Source organism: Zeugodacus cucurbitae, chromosome 3 (genome assembly GCF_028554725.1).
Source record: "Zeugodacus cucurbitae isolate PBARC_wt_2022May chromosome 3, idZeuCucr1.2, whole genome shotgun sequence".
Lineage (NCBI taxonomy): Eukaryota > Metazoa > Arthropoda > Insecta > Diptera > Tephritidae > Zeugodacus > Zeugodacus cucurbitae.
This window is the reverse complement of record NC_071668.1, coordinates 29,997,557-30,023,811: the sequence shown is the minus strand read 5'-3', so window position 1 is coordinate 30,023,811 and position 26,255 is coordinate 29,997,557. Positions and strand designations below refer to the sequence as shown.

At 37.4% G+C, this 26,255-nt stretch overlaps 1 protein-coding gene across 8 annotated transcripts in view; it reads left to right on the top strand.

Annotated features, from left to right (window-relative positions):
* The window catches only part of LOC105215339 (uncharacterized), a 75,403-nt gene extending 49,772 nt beyond the window's left edge, over positions 1-25,631 (top strand). For 3 of the 8 annotated variants that reach the window (XM_054226505.1, XM_054226503.1, XM_029042286.2), the window contains exon 2: positions 21,325-25,631. In XM_054226505.1, the coding sequence (XP_054082480.1) occupies positions 22,842-23,489 (648 nt within the window). In that variant the 5' untranslated portion in view covers positions 21,325-22,841 and the 3' untranslated portion in view covers positions 23,490-25,631. The other 5 variants (XM_029042287.2, XM_054226502.1, XM_029042292.2 and 2 more) reach the window with 4 other exon arrangements.
* The last annotated feature ends 624 nt before the right edge of the window (positions 25,632-26,255 follow it).

Sequence of the window (26,255 nt, the reverse complement as noted above, 5' to 3'; positions counted from 1 at the left end):
ATTCACACAAATACTAATCTTGCTGGCGACTGCAACTATCAAGTTAACCTAATAACTTCAAATAATTGGCATAAATGAAAAATTTATTTATTTATTATTTTATTTTTTTTATTTTTTTTTTGCAAGAGCGAAAGTGTACATATGCAACACACTAAACATTTATTTTTATTTAAATTTCTTGCTATATTATTGCATATAATGCTTGCTTTCAAACATAAAATATGATTTTTATTCCTTTCACATTATCGCATGCAACATGCTGCAACGCGCTCTTGTTCCTTAACCAATTAATATAAACCGTTAACTGTTTTTCTCATATCGACTATAAAGCGAATAAAAAATGCAATTCACCTTTTTTCACTGATTTTCACAAACTCCATAGACTCGCACCCACGAGTAAAGATTTAAAATTTCCACAGTGAATCCATTTCATGAACAACTGCCATAATAATGTTCGGTGTACCCGAGTAGTAATTCGCTAAGGCAGCACTTGCCTCTGCGCCCGCATGCCACCGCCCACTCATCCCCACAGGCACACGCTCGCAAATCCCAGGCACTATTTATAGAAATTGAAATAGAAATATGCAGCGCCGACCGTCGGCCGTCGAGCGAAAAGGCTTAATTTAACGCATTATAAGTGTCGAAGGCAATAGAAGCTGCGAACGTGATTGGATTGAATGCTGCTGCTCGGCTGAATGGAAAAGCCGAACGGCTGGACGGATCGGTGAATGGGGTGCTGCCAGCGGCTAGCGGTCGACTGCGAGCGCTGGTGTATTGGCGCGTGTTCCATTTATTCCTCAATTGTGTGGCTCGGTAAAAGTTCTATGGCTGCCCGCTGTTATTGGTGGTCCATGCTGTTGTATGCCGATCACTATGTGCGGGGGCATTTAGACTCTTTTTATGAATGCTACATTTGATTGGCAATAATTGAAAATTGTTGTTGCGACTAATGCACAAATGATGCTATTGTTAAAAATCTATATATTTCAAAGTTGTTTTTGCGACTCGCTCAGCTCTTTCTCTTCTACTCAATTCCGCTAAACGGTGGCAAATGTTCAACTGTGGGTCGCCTACTATGATGAGAGTGTATACATACATACATATATGTACAAGTAACGATAATAAATATATAAGTAAGTATTAGTTTACTGTGAGGTTTTCGGATAATTTCAGTGCTTACAATTAGTACATGTGTGGCATAAAAGCGCTGTTCTTGCTAAAATGATTAACCACTTTGCGTTTTGTAAAATTATTTAACAAAATGGCCAGAGTTTATTACATAATCGATATGCAATGTATGTTGTTGATAGCTATTCTGAATTTCATGAAACCTTACTTTTGAAATCGAAGAGTTCACGTTATAACGGGTAAACCCCTTCGGAATTTGTGAAATTTTGTAGCGTCGAATATTTTGTTGTTCACTTTTTGAATTCTGGAAGGCATATGTTGATAAAGTAGGTCTTCGCGTCAACTGGCAACATTTCAAAGAAATTTTTTGTGTGTCTTCTGGTGAATTGGAGAATGGTTTGTAGTCACCATTCGGTCCTACTTGAAACTGTTCAATTAATTTGTTTGATGTTTTATATTTGCCAAAATAGATGGCGTCATTGTTACGGCTTGAAATATCATACAGGACAACGTCTGTCGGGTCCGCTAGTATACTATAACACATATAGTACAAAGTATATTTTAGGCAAAAGAGAACTTGTTAAAGATATAATCTCAATTTAAGAGTTCGAATTATTGAGAACTTCTAGTTATGGAAGTTCAACTGTATATACAAACTAACGAATTATTGAAAGGAATTTAATTGAGGCGCTATAGGTAGTATTTATGGTTGCAATTAGACGTTTTTTCGACCTATGTATGTATGTATATTTTCAACGATACAATCTATAAAAGTGTTTCAATGTATCAGAAGAAAATATAATACTTAAAAAATGTTCAAAAAGGTCCTGAGATATAAAGAAAGTGTTATTCAAAACCAATAGCGTTTCCAATGCATTTATTCTGATGTTTCAGTTTCCGAAAAGCGATTAAACCCTTGTAATGAGCTCGAACGAAACTGCTCCAACGGGTAAATTGGATAAATTGAAGCAGCAATGAACTTCAGCTACTCAATTTTTGCAAAATGTGCACTTAAAACGCTTGTAAAAAGTAGGCCTGACGAATACCCAGAATGAGCTGAGCCGACTAATGTCGAAACTGTATGGAGAAATGGCAAAATTTGCTAAGATGTATGGTACCCAAGTTGAATACATACAAATGTACAAGAGTACGGTTGCCAGAGACGGACAATGTGTGTTTCGATGTTTGCATTGTGTATGTATGAGCTTGTGCACCGTTGGAATGCAAGTAAACCAGTGCAAACAAAGCGTAAGGCTACACGTTTCGTTGTTGTTCTGTTTTTGCAGTATGCATTATTGTTGTAGGTAAAGCACAATGGGTTTGTTTATTATATAGGTTGTTGTTGTCGTTGTTGCAGTTATTACTATTGTTGTAGTTTCTGTAGCCTGACGCTATGCCTCCTATTGTTACTTCTCTTGGATTTGTGGCAAATTTCTTTTGAAACCTGTATACTACAACTACAACTTAACCACAACATCTCTGCAGTGAAAGCAACTAGTTCGAAACTACTCTACAACTGGTATTGTCCTTGTATTTTACTATCGATGTCAGTTGGTCTGGTCAGAAATGCAGAGATCTTTAATAATATTAATTCCATTATTGTTCAGGTATTTATGAGGTATTGTTTAGGAAAATATACTAACTCACCGATGTGGATATCTCTCTCTCTTTCTGAACCAACATTTCCAGAAATGGTGTACTTTCAATACTTTTCTGACTGGTTTGAGATTTAACTACGAGTCTAGTTTCTTATGTACGATATATGTATGTTTTAGTTTTCTTTTTCTTTTTTCCATCAAATGCAACTCGCTGTATGCTTGTGATTTTATTCGCTTTCTCTTCGCAAACAAACACGAGCACTTAAAGCCGTACTCACTTAGTAATCCTTTACATATATACATACATATGTACATACTATATGTTCACTTGCTGACTAGTATATTTGTAACTACTTTGCCCATATAAATAAACATGTGTGCATGTACCTCACTTCATTCTAGTATGTTAAATTTCCTCTTTCTCATTTGTCTGCATTTAATCTGGCGATTGTTGGTGTTAATACTGTTGTTGATGCTGTTATTTTATTTCGTTGTTGTAGTAGCAGCAATTGTTGCTTGATCTTCGCATTGCCACACCAGGCGACTCAACCAGCACTCGTTTAAATACATACTTACAATACATAGATATTTGTTCAATCAAAGGCTTTCATTATTCTTATTGAACTAAGCTTCTGTCTTAAACAGTGTATATGTAAACACTTTGTCGGCTATAGTTCAAATGTTGCTTGAGATTGCGAGAATTTTATGGCATTTTTAATGTAATGAATTGCCTTGGCCTTTAATATTTGCCGACTTAAAGAAAACATTCATTGAAATGAGCTGATAATTTCTGTAGAACTCTAAGATCTCAATTTCTACACGTGTCTTTCATGCTTCATGAATATGAAATGGTAATTGTTAGAGATCACCAGAGAGAGTAGAGATAAAGGCTGAACTATGTCGGGTTTCCAATACCTATGATCAAATTTTTCTGAATGAAAAGCTGAGTTTAAGAAACACTGTTTATAATATGATTGTCCTAACGGTTCTTAGGCGGAAACCCGTATTTGGCGTCTCCTCTTTCGCCGTTTGTTTAAGTAAATAATTACTTCTCACAAACCAGAATGAGCTGTTCATATAATCTATTATCTATAAGACTACACCTACCTTAAGAAGTTCATACCATATTAGAGCGGTCTTTTCGTATAAGCTTGAGCGAAAAGTTGTATACACCATTGCCAAACGTTAAAGTAGTTACGCTAGGGACTATAACCGATGAATTGAAAAAAGTTTACCGATGTCAATCTAGATTAACTACCACAAGCTTATAACTGTATTGTCTTCTAACTAAATATACATATAATATACAAATTTAATATCTTTGCTTGATATTTTTTGTCTAGTTAGATTTTATTTACATAGCAGAATTCTTCGAAAAAATTTACTTGAATTCTTCAAGTATTAGATTCGGTATGACACACATGCTATGCACAATTATAAATATAAAGCTTTTGCTCTGGGATAAGTAGTAGTTCCAATGAAGAAACTAGATAATAAAACCTGTTATATAAACATATGTACGTACACACATGTTCTGAGAACAACCTAATGACATGTTTGTAGAAAATTAATATAACTTATATATGCGGATATATGTAAGTAAGATTGCTGCCAGTCTCAGTTTCACTTTTCATGAAATTTAACATTTGTGTAATGTTAGTTTTTTTACATTTTTTAAATAAGAGCTTTCAGCACGAAATTACTTGGTCAGTGGGCATAACTGGAAATGAATAAGCCGAAAGATATCAAATTTACGGCAACAGGTATGGAAAGTGTGACGTTTTCCATGTAAAGCAATGAGTAGATATGCAATTACATTAGTGTCTTTTCGTAGAATGGTACGTACATTGTTTGTATGAGATTCAAAGTTATGCAATTCGCGCAACACTACACACTTTCTCTAAGGCAGAGAGAATTAAAATATACTACAAGCAATTGTTACAGCTTCCTAATTCCAAAAAAACACAGAAAGTAAGTAATTAGTATAACCTGAATTCATATCCTTAGAGTAAATGTGTTGTTATAAATAATGACTATCTTCGATTCACCACTTCGCTATTCTCAACAACAAAGTCATGCATATGAATTAATAGAAGTACGTGGCTACCTCATTGAAGCAGTATAACCGCTTGCTAATATATCTCTATTTTATTCAACCACTTTATTTGATTTATATCAATGGTTTGTTTGATTTGCCACTTCTCAGAGCTTGGTGAATCGAAGACAACTAATGTTTCATCTATCAGTCTGTTTCTAAAACAACGCATTCCTTGGGTAATTTAACCAAATTTTTAGCATTAATTTAACTAGTTAATCCGCTCTAGTATAAAAATGGCACGTCTTAACATAAAAGTATAGGGGATTAGAAAGTTCTGTGATGTTAAATGACTACTAGAGGTTTATAAGCGTGATGGATGGATTGGTGAAAGTGAACTTTATTATTCAATGTTGTTTTCACCGAGACTCCCCAATTTTCGGTACCATTTTTGTACTTCTTTTACGTTAAGATAGGTCTTAAACCGTATGGTCTTTCAAGCGAGCAATCTCTTGAGTTCTAAGGACAAGAAAAAGTCGCTAAAGGCCAATTGCTTAGAATAAATAGATAAGAAAAGCAATTCGAAGCCCAATTTACTTTGGCGTTTTTATGCCTGTCGGTGTTTTAACTGCGAGCTCATAACGCATAATAAGCAATGAAATAAATTATTAGCCAACAAATATTAATGTTAAATCTTTCAAGACGGTTTTTTTCTAATTTGGTTAAATTATTACAATTCTACAATACTGATCGCAAAATTCTAAATTCTAAAATTGTAATTGTAATATCACAATGATTGTTTGATTTCATTTACTTATTTGATTCTACCTATTGGGAAATATCTCAATCAATGCTTGGTTTGGCTTCCGTCCATCGCTTTAATCTGACCTCCATGTCATCACACAACGTCTTCAAAAGTACCGAATCCAGTTCGTTTTGGTTCTTCGGTTTCTGTTCGGCTACCTGTTTCTTCATCATCGTGCACAGGTTTAGGAAATATAAAAAACCAAACTTTTTAAAAATACAATTCATATTTTACTTATGCAAATTCTCATGACAATACAATTAGGAACAGAAGACTTACTCAAACTTAAAGTATGTGTATAATGTATACACGTCTTTTGAAATTTAGGCACAACTTCAAAGAATATGGTTTCAATTAATGTAATGCCCTCGAAAGTCGGGTCCTGTCATTCTCACCAAACTGAGTAAAACAACTTTAGACACTAAAAAAACATGATTTAATTTATTTATGGACATAAAAAAAAATCATATAAGTATTTTGATTTGTTATACCTTGCTTCCCCGTTTGAACACAATTTTGAAGATTTCATTTATTTATTATTGGAAACGTTGTAAGTGTATGTAAAATAAACATATATTTTTATGTGAAAATCAAAGTTCGTTGATTATAAAAATACGAAATTATGGCGGATTTGATAACTAAATTTTGAATAAAACCCAATTTTTCGGTGCACTCGCCACATGATAATTGCTCAAACCACCTGTAAATCGGCATAAATTAAATGAAAAAACGTCGTAATAAACTGGAAAAGGCATTAGTCATAAAAAATACCATACATCTATTCAAAGGAATAGTCACATAATCAATGAAGTAATACAAAGTAGAAAAGAGCGCGCATATGCCCAGCACATATTGAATTAATTGAATAATAAATTTCGAGGGTTTTGTGCCTAGAAAAAGCGCTACAAAAAGATGCCATATCTGTCATAAAAATAATATGTAGATAGTTAAAAAATATAGATAAAAACGTACAAAAAAAGCAAAGAAATCAATAAACCGAAATGCATACATGCGTATGTATGTATGTATGTATATATGTATTTGTAGTTGATAATAGCTGACGGCTGCATACAAATTGGGAAATTCGGCGCAAAATGGAAAGTAAGCGCATAAATAATGCAAACAGTAATTCATCATATATTCATGGGAATATCTGCTTTAAATGTAAGTACACTTACATACACACATCGGCATACCTGCCACATGTGGTGCGCATAAAAGCTCTGCAAATAGATACGCTTGGAAAAATAAATATGAACTCGTGAAAGCACAAATATGAACCATTTCAATGGCGAGTAGCCGAGTAGCGAATGACAATGCAAAGTGCACAAAATCCAAATTAAATAAAAAAATCGAAAAATCAAGCGAAAACTTGGTCATGCAACGTTGCGGGAAATTCATTGAATGCATTGAAGCTTTAGCCTGCAGATTTCGCGTTTGTCGCTTTAAAGTGTTTGAAAAAAGCTTAGAACAAGCGCTGCAAATTCTTAAAACTGCTGACAAAGTAATGTTTCATAAATTATGCCGCCGATGTATTAAATTCGAGAACTTAAAGCTCAAGGCCACTGTTTGACGTTTGCCACACAAGACGATACAGTTAGACACTAGTGCAAAACTTTAAACGCTCGTTTAGGCGCCGAAAGCTTAAAATACAATCGTAAAAAACGATAGAAATCACAAAACCAGCTCCGATACTTATGTATGCATAAACCAAGCGAAAATTGTTGTTAAACGCGCGAGCGGCTCCGTCAAGATGAAAAAGTGGAGAGTTCAAAAGGTTTCAAGAAGCACGAAATAATAATAAACTACCATTAGTTTCGAAAGACATAATAATAGGTACTTATTAGCAGTGTCTTGCATGTTCTGCGCCACTCTATAATTTAATGCTAATTATTGATTGGCTACAAATAAAAAAAAACACACACACACAAAACAACAATAATAGCAAAACGTATGATAATACAAAACTAAATATTAAAGCAGAAGACAACAAGTCACTCAAGCGGCATAAATTACGATTTTCGACTTCTTTGTGATTTTTTTATATTTACGATCCGCAGCCCACAGGGTTCCAGCGCTACAGAGCTTAAAATTAATGACTTAAACTTAAATTAAAAAATGAAAATTTAGTATTAATTTCCGGGGGCTTAAGGCGCGAACAGCAGACGTTCGATAATCGCTACAAGCTCGCTCTCTCTCGGCGACGCGTACAAATGTGTTGGCTAAATGAATATTTGAATTATTTATTATATGAATGAATTAAGGTAAAATTAATTAAATGAACTAAGCTCGCGTCTGGCATCGTGCAGATTAGATCAACATTGTTACACTAAACGCGTGTATTAATTTGAATTGATAAAGTCGGTTAATTAAATTATAACTCTTTAGGTGAGTGGTTTGAAAAAAAAATCTACATACATATTCATATTCCGATAATTACTGCAGTTAAAGTGGTCTGCCGATTGTGAACGTAGGATGTATATACTCACCTTGTTGTTGTGATATCGGTAAAAACATTCAATAAATATTTTGAGGAAACACATACTTGAAAGACCCTATCAGTATCCCTTCCCTTTATGTAGCGCCTGTGGTCGTAGGAACGGATTAAACCGTGTTTTTGGGAACTAAACATTTTTGTACCTTAATTTAATTCCGACTATCTGTGTAATTCGTTTTGCTCCCAAGAATATTGCCAGTGTTTCAAAATAAGTTTATCTTTTAATAAAAATGTCATAAAATTCCATAAAATAGGCCAACAAAAAATTATACTCTCGCACAGTAGAGCTACGTTTGCTTGGATTTATTTCTGTTATGTTTTTTATACTATGTTCAATATATATATATATATTTAGAAAATTTTCTTTGATTTTCAAAATTTGTAAAAGAATATGTTTATTTGGGTTGTTATTAACATATTACAAGAAAACTTATTTAGTTTCACACTATATTGGCTGCTTAATGTCTAATAATACAGTGGTACATTGACATACGAGTTTAATTCGTTCCGCAACCTTGCTCGTATCTTGAATTACTCGTATCTCGAAGCAAATTTCCCCATACAAAACAATGAACTACAATAATCCGTTCCAACCTTCAAAATGTCACCCCAGTTATTTTTGTTACGTGGTTTTGAATAATAAAAGGCTAGGCCAGTTAGGCCAGTGTCATTAAAAAGGCCAGATGCACGGCCTGTTGCAACTTTTTCTGAGTGTTTTTTCCACGTTTTCTACCGAACCGAACCGGACTCGTATCTCGAATTCCGCTCGTAACTAAAAGCAAAAAATCACTTGCTCGTCGGCTCGTATCTCGAAAAACTCGTATATTGGAGCACTCGTATGTCGAGGTACCACTGTATACGTAAATTACGTTGATCAATTAGTTGACCTTTGAACCAAAATTTATAACTATTTAGTGTGACCACCTTTGAAATCTTAAACATCTTGGAGTTTTGTTGTGCCACGACTCTATCAGAGTGCTACTCTCATTCATTATCTTGTCAGCGAGGCTTTGCTTTAAATAAACCCAGGGATGCTGAATTGGATAAAGATCAGGGTGCCGTGACGGACAGTTGAGAGTACTAAAAATATATTCGGACAGACACTTCTTTGCTATTTTTGACGTAAGCTTATGGTCGTTATCGTGTTAGAGTATAATTTCTGGGAGTATTTTTTGCAATTAATCTAATCTAAAGGTTTTCACTCGTATTCCAATATGTTGGCATGGTGGGCAATATTAATATGTCCTTCCCCAAACCTCCAACTTTTAATGTGGATATTTGTATCTGTCAACGGATGTCCAGAGCACACTGGGATTATGGAGGGAACACTTCTCCGACCTGCTCAATGGCAGTGAAAGTACAACACCAGGAGATGGCGAACCCGATTCCCCAATCGATGACGATGGAATAGATGTTCCATTACCCGACCATGAAGAAATTCGAATAGCAATTACCCGCTTGAAGAACAACAAAGCGGCGGGGGCCGATGGATTACCGGCCGAGCTATTCAAATACGGCGGCGAAGAACTGATAAGGTGCATGCATCAGCTTCTTTGTAGAATATGGTCGGAAGAAAGCATGCCTGACGATTGGAATCTTAGTGTGCTCTGCCCAATCCATAAGAAGGGAGACCCCACAATCTGCGCCAACTACCGTGGGATCAGCCTCCTCAATATCGCATATAAGGTTTTGTCGAGCGTATTGTGTGAAAGACTAAAGCCCACCGTCAACGAACTGATTGGACCTTATCAGTGTGGCTTTAGACCTAGAAAATCCACAATGGACCAGATATTCACCATGCGCCAAATCTTGGAAAAGACCCGAGAGAGAAGAATCGATACTCACCATCTTTTTATCGATTTTAAAGCTGCCTTCGATAGCACGAAAAGGAGCTGCCTTTATGCCGCGATGTCTGAATTTGGTATCCCTGCAAAACTAATACGGCTATGTAAGCTGACGTTGAGCAACACCAAAAGCTCCGTCAGGATCGGGAAGGACCTCTCCGAGCCGTTCGATACCAAACGAGGCTTCAGACAGGGTGACTCACTATCGTGCGACTTCTTCAATCTATCGCTGGAAAAAATAATACGAGCTGCAGAACTAAATAGAGAGGGTACAATCTTCTACAAGAGTGTACAGGCCCTGGCGTATGCCGATGATATTGATATCATCGGAAGCAACAACCGCGCCGTTTGTTCTGCGTTTTCCAGACTAGATAAAGAAGCGAAGCGTATGGGTCTGGTGGTGAATGAGGACAAGACGAAATATCTCCTGTAATCAAACAAACAGTCGGCGCACTCGCGTCTTGGCTCCCACGTCACTGTTGACAGTCATAACTTTGAAGTTGTAGATAATTTCGTTTATCTGGGAACCAGCATTAACAACACCAACAATGTCAGCCTTGAAATCCAACGCAGAATCACTCTTGCCAACAGGTGCTACTTTGGACTGAGTAGGCAATTGAAAAGTAAAGTCTTCTCTCGACGAACCAAAATCAAACTCTATAAGTCGCTGATTATTCCCGTCCTGATGTATGGCGCTGAAGCGTGGACGATGACAACATCCGATGAGACGACTCTTGGGGTTTTCGAGAGAAAGGTTTTGCGCAAGATTTATGGTCCTCTAAACATTGGCAACGGCGAATACCGCAGACGATGGAATGATGAGCTGTACGATTTATACGACGACATTGACATAGTTCAGCGAATAAAAAGACAGCGGCTACGCTGGCTAGGTCATGTTGTACGGATGGAAGAAAACACTCCAGCTCTGAAAGTATTTGATGCAGTACCCGCTGGAGGAAGCCGCGGAAGAGGACGACCTCCACTCCGGTGGAAAGACCAAGTGCAAAGTGACCTGGCTTCACTTGGTATTTCCAGTTGGCGCCAAAAAGCAAAAAGGAGGAATGAGTGGCGCGCTCTGGTGGATTCGGCTATAATCGCTTTAAGCGGTTCCTACGCCAAATATATATATATATTTGTATCTGTAAAACAGGTTCTCATTCCTCTCTTTCCAGATCAACTGTTTTCAATTAGAACTAGTTTTATTAATTTTTGTTTCATCGGACCATATAATTATATCCTTAATTCGAAATCAGTCTCTATTGGATTTTGATCGTCGTCAATGTATTGCACAAAAATTAAAGGTATGTTATCTTACTCATCCCAATCGGAATGTTGACCTAATCCAACCTTTCTGAAGCAGTTTGCTATTATTTGACCGTTGACTTATCCCATGCCTTTGTTGCATGGTTTACGCAATCCATAAGTGTAATATCATATTTTTTGTTTGTTTTGGAAACTCTATTAATATTCTGCCTCGATATTAATATTTTAAATTTTCTATTTTATGCCCTAGTCGAGCGGATGCAATTTGGATGTCGTAGTGAAGGCGATAGCTTTAAATACGCTCGACGACTTCTATGTGAGCAACTACTTACAAAGTAGGATTTCTTCGAAAAATGCGACTTAGAGATTCACGTGCCAATATAAAAGTTTCAAGAGTTGGAGTTATGGAATTTGTTGGAGTGTTTTTTGTATTGTAAGAATTGGTTGTAAAGCATCTAAACGGATATAATCTTCTATGTTTTGGTACATTCATATTACAACAATAAAATCATAGTAGACATGATTTTAGCGGCTACTCAGATGAGAGTGGATAATTATCCATTTGTTGTATGTTTAGTAGAAATGCTAAAATTAACAGTGGCATTATAAGAAGAGTTTGGCTATGTAGTTCTTAAAGAAATGCTTTGGGCTTAAGCAATCAGTAAACACGCACATTTCACCTAATTTATTTAGTGATATGCTTGCATTTTCGCTTCGTTGTTTCTATTAGTGCAGCCGGATGGTTTTGCTGGTCAAAATTACACATGCAAATATTTTAGCACACCTTTCTTCGCAACGAAGTTTCGGTGCCGCTGGCAGCAGAGCCGCACACATACACATACACAGATGTGCACTCATGTCTGCTTAATATGCATATTAGTATTATGTCTACGTTACTTATGATTAGCCTAGCCTGAGCTGCGTTTCAAATATGCTTGTTGTTGTTGTTGTTGTATGTGCGTATTCATATATTGCGTTGAATGGCGGAAACTCAATTTGTATGCTAGTTGTTATGTTGTAGTTGTTGTTGTTGTTGTTGCCCGCAGCCGCAATGCTCTTTGTATTTTCGAGTGCAAAACTTGAAATTGAATTTGAAAATTCAATTAAAGTTAAAGATAACAAATTAACAAGCAAACAACATTGCCGCCACCGAATCGACTAAATCAACAGAAAGCGAACACAAAGCTTATTATTCTACACACAAACACATCCATTCATTCGAATATGCCGCCACACGCATTATACATGCTATGTATGTATTATTATCTATGTGTGTGTGTGTGTGTACTTATGCATATTTAGTTTAGGCCAAATGTGGGTGCGTGCATGTGCGTTTGGATGCATTTATGCTTGATAATACATTTGGAGCGTACAAGCAAAACATTTTCCGCCCGAGTGCGTTTTAATACAATACAATTATGCTTAATTACGTGCACATGTCGTTCATACACTATGTACTCTACAATAATTACGCATACGAGCAGACAACAATAACAACAGTAGCAACAACAGTTACGCATAAAACACCGGCAATTCGCTTTTAATGTACAAATACTTATGGCAAGTAGGCAGCTTGTTTTAGAAATGTTTTGCAGTCGTTTCGATTCTGTTCCATGCGATAACACAGAGTGCAAATGTGCCAATGTGTGTGTGTTCCACTGTAAAATCGGAAATATATATAATTAAATGCATACACATGTGTATGGTTGTTGAATTTTGATTGTTTCTGCTTGTGCTTGTGTTTGTGTTGGCGTGGGCGGCAGTCAATAATCAGCAACTCATATGGCCACACACACACACACTCTTATACAAGCACACGCATATATTTTGCAAACATATAATTAAAATATAGAATATTCTAATTTCAATTTGCGCCGCAGACGCTATTATTGTCGACATTGTATTAGTTGGCAGGCATTTGCATTACGTATACGTCAGCACAAATAGCAAATAGTATTATATATGAAATTAAGTGCAAATGGCGCCAGCAGGAATTTTGAATTTTTTAATTTTTTTAACATTTTCTGCCACGATTATATTTATTAATTTTTGCATTCATTAATTTAAACATTTACATATTTTTTAAGAGTGTGTCGATCAGCCTTTATTGTGATTTACATCAAAGATCCGATTCGTACAATTTTTTGTTTGATTTGTCTTTGTTGTTATTTAGTCGAATATTAGATTATTATAGAATATTCTATACCTGCGAGACTCGTAAACTTCCCCAACCAATGATATCCACACGTTTTCTATTATATTAATGGGTAAAGCGGCCACTGGATTAAAACATAATTTTTTTCCTCAATTTAAGACCTAATCATTCGGCCACTTTTAATAGGTGCATTATTATAATGGGAACACCATGGTAAAGTTTCAAACAAATTTTGAAAAAGGGAAAATCAGTTACCCGTACGGTTTATATGTCTTTGCAGTCATATTAGTATTAAAAAAGTGTGGTCAGTATATACCATGGCAGAAGATGGCTTTCCAACCCATTACACCACCCCTTGACACCATTCCAGGTGACGTTCCTCTGTCCAAAGATCATGGAAATAATAATTGTACCTATTAGGTTCTCCGAAATAAGATTTCTTTTCATCAGAAAAACAACATAGTGCCAATTAGATTTTCATCTCAATGCACCTCGGGAAAATGTAATAGTGTTTTTTGGGACGTCTTTAAGGTGTAATTTTTTCTGTAGTTTCAATATTTTCAAAAATGGAGGATTCATTCTAACTCATTAAACAGGATATAAGTTCGCTTTAGCTTTAGAAAATACTTTATTGTTACTGCCATTTAAAATTTCAGCCGATGAAAAAATTAAAAAATCAAAGTAGCATTAAGTTCAGAACAAACAAATTAGAAACAATTACATTAGTCAAGGAGGTATGCTAGCTTGATGTCGCGCAGTGTATAACGTTATGAAAGACATTTCCAACAGAAGTTTGCCTAATAAACTAAATAACCTTGTAGTTGCTAGTCAATTAATGTTAATGATATCCAGCAAACAAAATCTCAAACGTTAAAGTATTTATTGCTAAACTAAACTCAATAACTATCAGCAATTGTCAAACTATATTGTAGTCGAAAGTCTACACTAAAATCTACACTATAACTCGATTGAAGACTGGTACGGGTTCAAATTAGAATCTCATTAGAGAGTTACATTAGTTTTCAATTCCAACATAAACAATATCTCGCTTGCAGAATCATTTCCAACATGTTTCTTTCTTTTTTCCTGAGTAGTCTTTATTATTTGAGAATAGTGTGAAAGGGTTAGCATGCTCCCAGTTTTTCATTAGAGAGATTCATTTCGTCTAACACCCTGCCGATTGAGAGAAATATGTCCTGTTGTCTTTCAGAATGCTATGAATCTCTATTGTCCCTCGAGACGTTTCATAACATTATTCATAGATTAGAGAAAGTTCATTCTTCAGTCGTCAATTAAGCTTTGTGTTTGCTGGGTTAAAGCAAAACCGAAGCACTTCCAAGTGCTTCATGGCACAGTGTGTATGAGCTTAACTAATATAAACATATATCCACTCAGCGGATGCAACACGAAAGCCACTGAAGTAGTAAAAGCCAAATATAAATATAAAGGCAAACAATGCGAGTGAGAGTTGCAACGCGACGACAGCGCTACAATATGCTCACTATTTACCAGCAGAACGCCGCATACAAAAACAACACGAACAAATAAACGATGAGAAAACAAGCGGAGCAGACAAGCTGAAGACGAGGACTGATCCCCGGCGAATGAACTGGGCGGGGATTAAAGTGAACAGCGCACAAGTTGAAGCTGAGGACGAAGACGAAGCGTTTCCGAAAGAAAATGCAAACGAGGCAAAATGAAATAATAAGCGGTATTAACATACAAGCAGAGTAATGATAATAAAAGTTGAGTTCTACCAGAAGGAGTGGCAAGAAGCAGCAAGAAGGGCAAATTTGCAGGGAAGTTAAATCGGCGGAGAGGAGACGAGCGGATAAGACGAACAAGTAGCGGGCGCAGTAACAATGAAAGTCGAAGTGTCAGTAGCACAACGTAGAGCACATCAAGAGGCCGAGAACAGCACCGAGGCGACAGCTGAGCAGCTAAATAACTCGTATTAATATTAATAATAATAATCGGCTACTAGACCCTTTACGGAGTATTCGCACTGAATGAGCGGCTGACGGGCTGAGCACTGCGTGGATGAGCGTGCAAACAAAAGCGTAAACGAGAGTATCCAGAGTGGGTACTTAATTGAAGACAGTTACTGGGCGAGTAGACACCCACATACATACTCGTATGTACACACACCCACACACGCGAATGCTCATTACAAAAGTACGACGGCGGAGCTATGATGATGCGCTTAACAGCTTGCACGTTAACCTATTTCTCGCTATTGCCACCAATTAGACACAATCGCTTAAGCTGCTGCTCGCAACTCGAGCAAGTCAAACACTTTCGACAAGAATCAAACCTCATTAATTCAACATATAAACGAGCATAAAAGCGAAGTAAAATGCTTTCAACGCACACCACACAGAGGGCTAAATGAGGGCGATATCAATGGCAATGCAGCAATAAATATACCGATACTTACTTTGTGTGCGTGTGTGCCTTATGGGGGCGTTGCATGCTGGATTTTAGAAGAACGTGCGAGCAGATGTATTGTCGTTTTAGTTTAAGTAGATTGAGTTGATAGAGCATTAAATAAAACGAACTACTTACCATACTATGGCCACATTTAATCTCACATAAAAGCTTCAAATAAAACAAATCATCGGTATTTGTGTGCTGCTACACTAGGCAGGACGATAAACATATCATTATTTGTGTCGGTAAACATATTAGAACACACTAGTGTAGTTATAATCTTTCATAGAATAAAATTAAGAAGTTTCAAATTCTGTATACTTCAGTTGAAAGTTTATTTCTCTTGTTTGAAGAAAATTTTTACGTCCCATCTCGCTTATCAAACCCTAAAGTTAAACAAAACCATATCTCAACTAATCGAACGGTATCGCCGCACAATTTTTTTATCAGACACACTTCTCTAATATTTTAATAGAGCTAAATTAATTCTAAAACCTAGTTTTAGGATATTTTCTATTGGTGAGTTTAAATTTAGATGCTTTAACCATTGAAAAATATAGCACTTCTTCGATGGAGAAAAAAGGTAGAATTCTAGCATTTGCAGCAAAACTTTAACGCCTATTCGAATTCTAGATGTGGGGGGAGCCATTCATCACAGCGTTGCAATTTTTGCCACAGCTGTACCCATCCATCCATCAACAGTTTAGGCTGGGCACGAGTGCTATAAGAGCTTCAGCTGTAGCCCCCAGTGCCTTGACACCTCGACGCTTTTTTGTTTTTGTCGCTGATGCAGCGACTTCTTCTTCTACATATGTATATGCATATATGTACATACGTTATTAACTGTACTGCATATACTTGAATTTGCTGTTCGAAATTGCGTATCTGACTGTCGGCCGCGCACTGTGGAGGTCGTGGTACTGTCGGCCCACGCACTCAGTGCATTTAATGCACATTTAATGGCTAATAAGTGTGTGAAAATGGGCTAAATAAAAATGTTCAAAGAAACTCGTAACCACTTGCAAATTAGTATTCGAGTTTCTATAGAGGAATTGGAATAAATAACAGACCACCACATTTGAATGAACTAGGAACTCCGTACAATGAATGGTCGCCACAAATGCGCTTAATGAAATGAAGCTAGAGTGATAACGGAAACAGTTACAATAACAAACGAATGTTATGACTTATGGGAAGGTAAACGATTTTTCTAGTCATATTCTAATTCTGTTATCAAGTAAATGAAAAATATTCGATAAACGATTGTGAGAGATGGAAGCGCTAGAATTGTATCCACATCATTTAAAAATAGAACTAGTCTTAAAAAGACATTGTTTGAATTACATAGCTGTATCACCATATACTTTCTGATTGGATAAAAAGGAATTATGTTTGTGTATGAAAGGACAATTTTGAATCAAAAGTATCTTCGTTATTGTCGTAAACACATCTAATGTGATTATATCCGAGTTCATTATTCCTTTTCGCTTTTTGGTGAGACCAAGTGTAGCCAGGTCCTTCTCCACCTGGCCTTTCTAGAAACATGACTCAAGTGAATGTTGCGAAATTTGAAACATTTAAAAAAAATATTTCGTGACAAAATTTAAAGAGAGTTGGCAAAGAGCAAGACGTACGAGAACAAGATTTCTTGAAATGAATGAACAGTGGCTTACAAGTGATTATGTAGTGGAAGTTACTAACGAGACAGAAGCACCGAGCTGTTCTAGCATGGTTAAACGCGGACGACCAACTATTGCCTTCGAAAACAGTAAGCCACGAACAAAGAGAACAAAACTGCATGAATTTTATGAAAACACCTCGGAAGAAATGGTTTTGTATGCCGCAAAAAAACATGGTAGCGTAGATATGAATAAGGCTTTCACTCCAGAAAAGGCCCTGGCGTTGATTCTCGATGCTTCATTATCTAAGCACCAATATGAGGTTTTGCGCAGCTCCGCTAAGGAAGTTGGTAGTGATATTTTTCAAAAATCAGTGCTGTAAGTCAAAAATTTAGTTACACCTTATATGGGAGGTGGGCGTAAAAGTGGGCGGATATTATTGAAATTTAACACCAACATATATATATATATATGTCATAAAAATGCTATGTACCAAAAATCAGTGCTGTAGGTCAAAAATTAAGTTTCACCTTATATGGGAGGTGGGCGTAAAATAGGGGGCGTGATTTTGATTTTTTAATTTTTTTCTTGATTGGAATCCAAAACAATGATGTACCAAATATCATTGTCCTGCGACAACTCCTTATATTTTTAGCCGCAGTATGCACTAGCAGAAACCTATGTGCGCCGTCTGTCGGGGGTATTACATAAATTCACAAAATGATTTCACATTACTTTAAGCCGATTGGAACTATGCTACTATTTTATCAGTAAAGGTATTCTGTAAGAATATCTTTCAGTCATAAATAATTAAATTTAGTGTACCTCAACTGAGTTATTTTTAGAAATGTTTTAATTTAAAATAAACACGTGTGTCACTGCATATCGACAAGCGTTAATTCATGAATATACATACATGAAATATAGGTTGAAAAACATTTAGCTAGATAAATAAATATTTGAGAACTGTTAACGAACTGTCACACATTTTGATGCATAACTATAAAAATACGTTGAAAGTAAACTTAAGAACTCCAAATATTTGAAGTAATTTATCATTATTTTACTTTCCCAGCTAGGAGACACCTACCCCTTTTCCGGCTCATTTCTACACATACTTATTCATATGTATTATCTACTTGCTTTCGTAGAATTCTAACGTTACCTTTACCATTAAATAAGCAGATATAAACAAATAAAAAAATTATTTATGCATTTTCACGGCTTATCGCTGCAGAACATCTCGCTCACATACACGAACATTTACAGCAAATAAGGTTCTATTTACTTAATGAACGTGCGTAAGGAATATTTATGTATATATGTATGTATGCATATCAAAGTGTGTATGCCAGTGTGTTTTATGTAAATATGTGGACGCTTGATAACATAATTCAATAATTTACGGCCATATGAGTTCATTTGTGATCTGACTTATATGTATGGATGTATATACGTGTGTATATCTATGAGGACAAATGTGGCAATAGTCATAAGCACGAGGAAATATACATTAATGTTGCCTACCTCACTGTTGCATTGGCGCATTCCCATGCATGCACATATGTAGGTGTGTATGTAAATACAGTGTGACTAAAGAATTTTGATACATTTATTTCTTACATATTCATATTTCCCCATACAGACATATATACATATGTGTGTACTTACAGTGCTGGGAATGTTATGATGCCCAGTGGTTGGTAAATTTTTCTTCGTGTTAAATGGTTTTGGAAGCTTTTTCCATCGTAAAGGGTGATCTTTTTCGAGGCTCCCTACTTTTTTAAAGAAAAAAATTCAAATTTAATGGGGAAAGTTTATTATCATTCGCAAGAACATTATTTGGCATTCATGCTTTAAAGATTATCTCTTTCGAATGTTTGACGCGGCTACGTCTCAGATGGTTCATCCGTTGAGTACAATTTTTGATGACTCGTTCGAACATTTCGACTGGTAACTGGCGAATGATACGAGGGTGTTTTGCTCCAAGGCCTGAATCGAAGCGGAATTGTCCGCATAGACTTTAGACTTTACAAACCTCCAAAAGTCTAACGGTGTGAAATCACACGATCTTGGTGGCCAATCGACCGGTCCAAAACGTGAAATTATCTGCTCACTGAAGAGTTCTCTTAATAAATCCATCGATTGTTGATGTGTGGGAAGTGGCGCTGTCTTGTTGAAACCAAATGTCGCCGAGATCACGAGTTTCAATTTAAGGGATCAAATATTCGGTTATCGTGGTCGCCATTGACGGTTACGTCTTCGTATACACTCTCAGCTATGGCTGCTATATTTACTTCACTGCGTGCTGTAGGTGGTCTATGCGGTCGAATATTATCCAATAATGAATGCTGGGTCTCAAGATGGTTGATGGTGTTGCGAAAAGTACGCTCAGTAGGCCGATTATGTTGACCATCAGCACAGCGAAGTTAATTTTTGTAACAAAGTTGAACAATTTGTGAACGTTGTTCAGGGATAAATTTTTTCATGATGACATGCCAAACAATACTGAACAAAAAGAACATCAGTGTTTGACACGACTCACGCGTAATCTGTCAAAAAATGCTATTGAAAAAAGTACCTCTACTTGGATCACCCTTTACAACGCGAAATATAAATTAGTTAAGCCATATACTGGAAAAATAAAGGATTTTCTTTTGCTAGACATAATAATTATAGATTCTAAGTTGTTCTGGAAGCTCAAGGAATGTCATAATGTCAAAACCGATTGGTGAAAATCCAATCTATTCAAAAGTCAAACTTTTAGTAATATTAGATTTTGATCTGACTCTCAATTTGTAGAAGCAATTTTATATAGATTTTGGTTCTGAGTACTGTAAATATAAATAATAACGCCTCATTCTCATCATAGTTAACGCTTCCTTAGTTAATTTGGTACTAAATATATTTGTGTGTATGCCGCAAGATCACCAGCTATTTCCTTAGTGCTTCCATTCTGGGGAACGCCACTGTATGTTTGCGTATTTACGGAATGTGTACGATTGATTGCGTATGTGCATATGTATGTACATTTGCAGGTTTGGCTCTTTGCAGCTGCGCACTTTTGCGGGTCGGGCGTCTTGGGAAAAGCCAGTTTGCTTATGTGTGTGTGTGTGGGTTCGTTCACATTTTTTTAGTGGGGCAAATAGCATTAGCATATATCAATGCCAGTGCAAATAAATCATTAATATTTTTTCTGCTTTTTCACATTACAGATACGACACAACAAGCAAAAGGAGTCATACGCAACAACAACAACAACAACTACTTGTGTATGTACATATTGCTTACACACTGCAATACGAAGACGGACAGCAACGCGTCGCTCCTGCTGTGCTTTGGAATGTTGCAGCAACGACAGCCGCGCACAATATTTGCCGTTTTTTGTGGCGGCTGCTGCTGTCAGTGACATAGCGAAGCAGGCGACGTGCAACCGACTGGAGAGAACTGCTGGCGCGGTGACTGCATATTCTCGAAATTGTTTTAGTTTTTTCAGCGCGTGTGTGTGCGCCGGTTTCCGTATCGCATGCAACACCACAGCAGACGCGCCGGAAGGCAGCAGAGCACTCAAGTGTCGTTTTATCAGCGTGAATAAATTTCGTAAGAAATTTTTATCAACGTGATAGCAGCAATAAAAGCGAACTAGTGCGCCGCAGAAGAAGTAGAAGTGGAGACTCCAGCGTGCGGCAGGCAAACAAATCGAATCGATACGGTGTAGGCAAATTTGTTGCAGTGCGCCAGCGTGTTTATATTTATTTGTTTTTTAAGCGTTGTTTATGTGTGTGCGTGTGTGCCATTTTCTCGAAATGCAGTAGCGATAAACAAACGAAAAGTTACGAGGAGGGAAAGCGGGGAGCGGTGTCCAATGTGGCACCTACACACATTTCTTTATTTATTTATTTATATGTGTGTATGCGAAGAATACATAGCTACATTTGTCTATATTTCAGCGCCGAAAAGTGAAGTGCAATTGAGCTGAGTGTGCGTGCAGCCAGCGCGGCAAGGAGTTGATAAATAATCATAAAAAGTAACATAAAAGCAAATTCCAGCGGCAGCTGTACTGTTAAATGTATGTGTGCAACATTGTAAATAAAATACAACAAAAACAAATGAAAGTAAACTGATACAAAAAGAAAATAAAAAAAAATCGTAAATAAAAAGTTAAAAGTGCATAACTAAAAATACAATTGGAAAATTAAAAGTAAACTAAGGCAAAAACAACAAGAACTACAAATAAACAGCATATCGAGTGTGCTGAGTGATAGCTTCCCCCCTGCAAATGCGATAATAAACGGCGATTTCTTTAGCATTTGTAGCCGACGGCATTAGTGTGTGTGTGTGCAGTGCATTATTATTGACAACCGTAACGCCGACAGAGCGGACGACAGTCAGTCAGGCTGTCAGTAGATACTTACAAGGCGAACGGCAGTGTCACAGCAATACACGCGGCCGTGCGAGCAGCAATTTCCGTCGCAGACACAGAGACAGTCAGCGCGACAGACCGCTAGACAAATCAAGTGAGCACCAAAACGCAGATAAACGGGCTTTCAGTGTAGCGGTTACGCTTGCGCATCACTTCGCGCAAAAGTCAGACTGACAAGCAGTCAGTTAGTCAATCCGTCAGCTGGTGTGCAGTTGAGTTTGTCACATATTGTATTGACGTTCCCAGTCAGCATATGCTACAGGCATCCAGACAGCAACGACAAGCGCCCAGTGAATTTGTAAACAAGTAATAAATTTCTATATAAACTGTCGAGACGACAGAGAAGTGAGTGAAAGATACAAATCGCGCGCATCAAACGCGACGCAGCGGTGAATTGACAGTTTTACGAGTAGGAGGCGAGCACCAAGAGGCGGAGTGCGCTTTGTTGCAAACTCGCTTGACGTATTTTAAAGCGACGGACGAACGCTCAACAACTGTACGTTGTTTGTTTTCAAAGCGTGGCGGCCAGCCTTCAAGCGTTGCGAGTGTAAAAATAATAACCGCCGACTCAATTCAAGCGCATAACAAGCGCCAACGAGTAAGCGCTTCAACAACAAACACTGCCACGCCCATATACGCCCACCCGTTGACTTTAATACAAACATAACGCAACGTTAGCCTCGACAATGCCACCCGCTGTTCTAGCGTACGCTAGTTGTTAGCCGAGCGCGCAGTCGTCGCTTGCTGACGTCATCGCAGCGCTAAACAAATGTAATAAACAGTGAAAAAAAAACAAAAATAGTGAAAAATGCAAAATATATATTAGTAAAAACAAATAAAATTGAATAAAGCTTTCGCGCTGCAAACGATGACATGCTCTCAAAATTTTACTCAACAGCACAACAACAACATATACAAATACCAACAAATACAGACTACAAGAAATACGAGTGTGAGCGTTTCAGCAAAAAATCAGCAGCAACGACAACACAAGAGCGCGCTTGTTGTTGTTTCCACGCCCGATCAACATAAATCCAATGGAAAATGATGTTCTACGCCAGCATCAACAGCAGCGCCAGCAACAGCAACAGCAACAGCTACAAGTGTAACAACAAAGACATTCGCGAAAGCAAACACAACGTCAGCGGCTCTGACGTCGACTGCGACTGTAGTTTGCTAAAAGCAGCCAACACGAACAGCGCACATGATGCGGCGTCCGCATTGGCGCCAAAGCAGCGCAGCAGCAGCTATAAGAAGTACCGCAGAGCGAAACCGCTTCTTAACGATCACCAACACAACACTGGCACTTGCAACAACAACAACAATGACGCACAGCACTTAGACCACAGTAGTAATTCAATTACGCCAATAACGCCCGCATCCGCGCCTACAACAGCGACGACGCCCAGCGAAGACTGCGTGGATTCATGCGCCAGTCGTCTCCGGGGCCGCCATCATGCTACGCTTAGCGCTTGCTGCAGTTCGGCGGCGTCAAGCTCGGCCCTCGCAGTGGCGTTGGCCGCCAGTTTAAGCATTTGTCGCGCCTTTAGCTTATCGATATGCGTTCTGCTTTTGTTGCGGCTTGCACCCACCGTGCGTGGCCTCGCCGTCGGTGTCGACACAGTCAATGCCAACATCACAGATTTGGGTAGTCCCGGTGGGTATTCGACGAAAGTTTATAGTATAGATTAATTGCATATGTATATTTTGTAGTCTTCGTTTTGGCACTGAAATATTTTTTCAAAATTTGCTGCTGCTGCCTTGTAAATACCTTTTATTCTCATGTAAGATATAATAAGCTTTTAAGTACTCATCTACAGTATGATAATTGTGCTTCTAATTGAGAGTGATCCTGAGCTGGATTTCGATATTGGCATTGTTATTGGCGTTAATGATGGTTCGCAATTAAACATCATTAAAATCAATGGCTTTTTCCATGTATGATCTGCATCCCTACCATTCCATTTGACCAAATTTCGGAAGATTAGATCTCATGAGTAAATCCCTTACCATATTACTCAGTTTCTTCATTCCTACAAGTAAAGGCTTTTGCATTCTGGCCTGACCCCTCTCTTCTCTGCTGCGATTTATAGTAGTTACAGTTACAAAACAATGCAAGGTACTTTATTTGCTCTCACTGTTTAGGCATCTTGAATTGGTGGCAAGTAGTTGCGAAATTCAACGTTTATTGCCTTTTCTAATTTCTGTTCACCTAAGTTCTTATGTAATTTACCACTGAGAGTGCCCCAGAATTGCCCCGATCCAACAATGTACGCCTGTGAAGCACAATTTCCTGTTCAACAATCATTCATTTGCGCCGTCAGCGACCAAGAATGTAGGGTAACAACTTGAATACTCACCTACATACATATACATATGTATATCTATATAACAGTGAGTCCATTGAATATGCTTATGTGTGTGTGTGTCACATTCGTTTAAACGCCGGCTAAGTTCAGTGGCCAATTCACTTATGCGCTACTGGCAATCATTGTCGCACCGTTTGTCATCGCGTCCTTTACTCTAATAAACACACACATGTATACATATATGTACATACGTAAGAGTACACATGTACGCAAGTGCATGAACTTAAATAGTTTTTGCCACGCTGACACTCGGCATTTTCATTTTCATTCTCGTTTCCATTTCCATTTTAATTTATTTTTCTTCTTCATTTTTGCGTTGCTTTCATGCTCACTGATTTGTTGGTGTTGTTGTGTTTTTGTTATTTTACACCTGCCTTTTAACTGCGCCTGTGTCGCACTCCCTCATTTGATTCCATTTCTTTTGCCACATCAAGCACCCGCAACCGACTTCTCAGCGTTACCTCAAAGCAATCGCACCAAACGACAGCGTCACCACCGGCAGCAGTGGTGGCAGTAACCCGGTCTCACCCAGCCATACAGTGCCTCTAAGCATCAATTAACCCAATTTTCAAATCCATTTGCACTGCTACGCCGCAAAATTGCAGTTGGCCTGAGCGCTGAAGTGGCGAAGTGACTACCGTTGCCGCCCGTGCTTGCTCACCTTTTAGCCCTGGGATGTGCCAACAACAACAGCAAATGTGCTGCGCCGTCACTTCATTTTCTCCTCACGCCATGACGGCTATTCATGGCGTCCCACCCCCCTCAACTTCCGTCAACAGCGTCATAACCATTTATATCGACTGTATATGTGTGTGTGTCTGCCTTGAAATTATATATGTTTACTTGTAATTATATATGTTTATATATGTTTACATATCTACATACATACATATATATTTGTATTGAGTTAGAGCACCTCCGAGCTGAATTCCCACTGGCATTCCATGCACATGTGCATGTGTGTGTGTATGTGCGCAAAGTGTAGGCCCAATCGAGCCAACACCACCCACCAGCTCACTATGTAACGGTATATGATTCAAGAGCGCCAGTTAGTTGGTGTCGTCCAACGACACGTTTACCAATGGCGGCGGCAAAGGCAGCAGCAGCAGCTTTGGCAGTTGTTGGCCATTTTTAGCCAATTCTCTGTACGAATTCATTTGCTTTCTATTTTTATTCTTATATATATGTATATGTACACTACTCTAACCATTCTACTCATTTCTGCGCCCGGCGGAGTATTTAAGTCTATTTGCAGAGTTGTGGTTGCTGTCGTCAATGTAGATGATTTGGTTTGGTACGAATTGGTTTAGATTGGATTGCAGTGGATATGCGACGCTCTACAAACACCGGACTAATCTAATTTCTTTTTTTCTTAATTAAAATCTAATTCGTGTTACTTTGCAGCATTTATAGATTTTCAATTTCAGCAATAACAGTAAACATTTTCGTTTTCAGCCAATCGAACGGTCAATTCTTAATTTCTTTTCAGAGTAATACAAATATCACTATCTCAACACTAACAATATTTAATTATTATTTAACATACATATACATATGTGTGTGTGTATAAATTAATTATATCTTTACAGGATTCAGTTCCGGCTCAGGAGTTCATTGTTCAGGAGAAATATACTAAAACATTTAAAATTAATTAAATTTTTATTTTAAGTTAAATTTAATTTTCAGCACTTTGCTAAATAAGTTTTGACAATTTTTTAGGAATTTCAAGGTCTAAAAGGATCATTGATTTAATACTTTAATATAATAATTTTTTATTTCCAGTGATCTGATGAGATATTCACCCACAATTAAACGCTTACTCGAAATATTTCTTTTCAGCTCATTTTTAAAATTAATATTTCTTTTTTATCTAATTTTTCACAACGGCATAGGTCTAGCGATGGTATTAGGAACTATTAGCTATTTTTCCAAGAATTAATGAAACCGAATAAATTGCTGAGTTGCGCTTGGAGACATAAATTCCTTCCACTTTTGACTAGTCATCTACAACTATGGAATATGTTTGCCGATGATATAATGACGTTACAAATGACCACAGTTCAATTATTAGTTGATAATAATGATATAT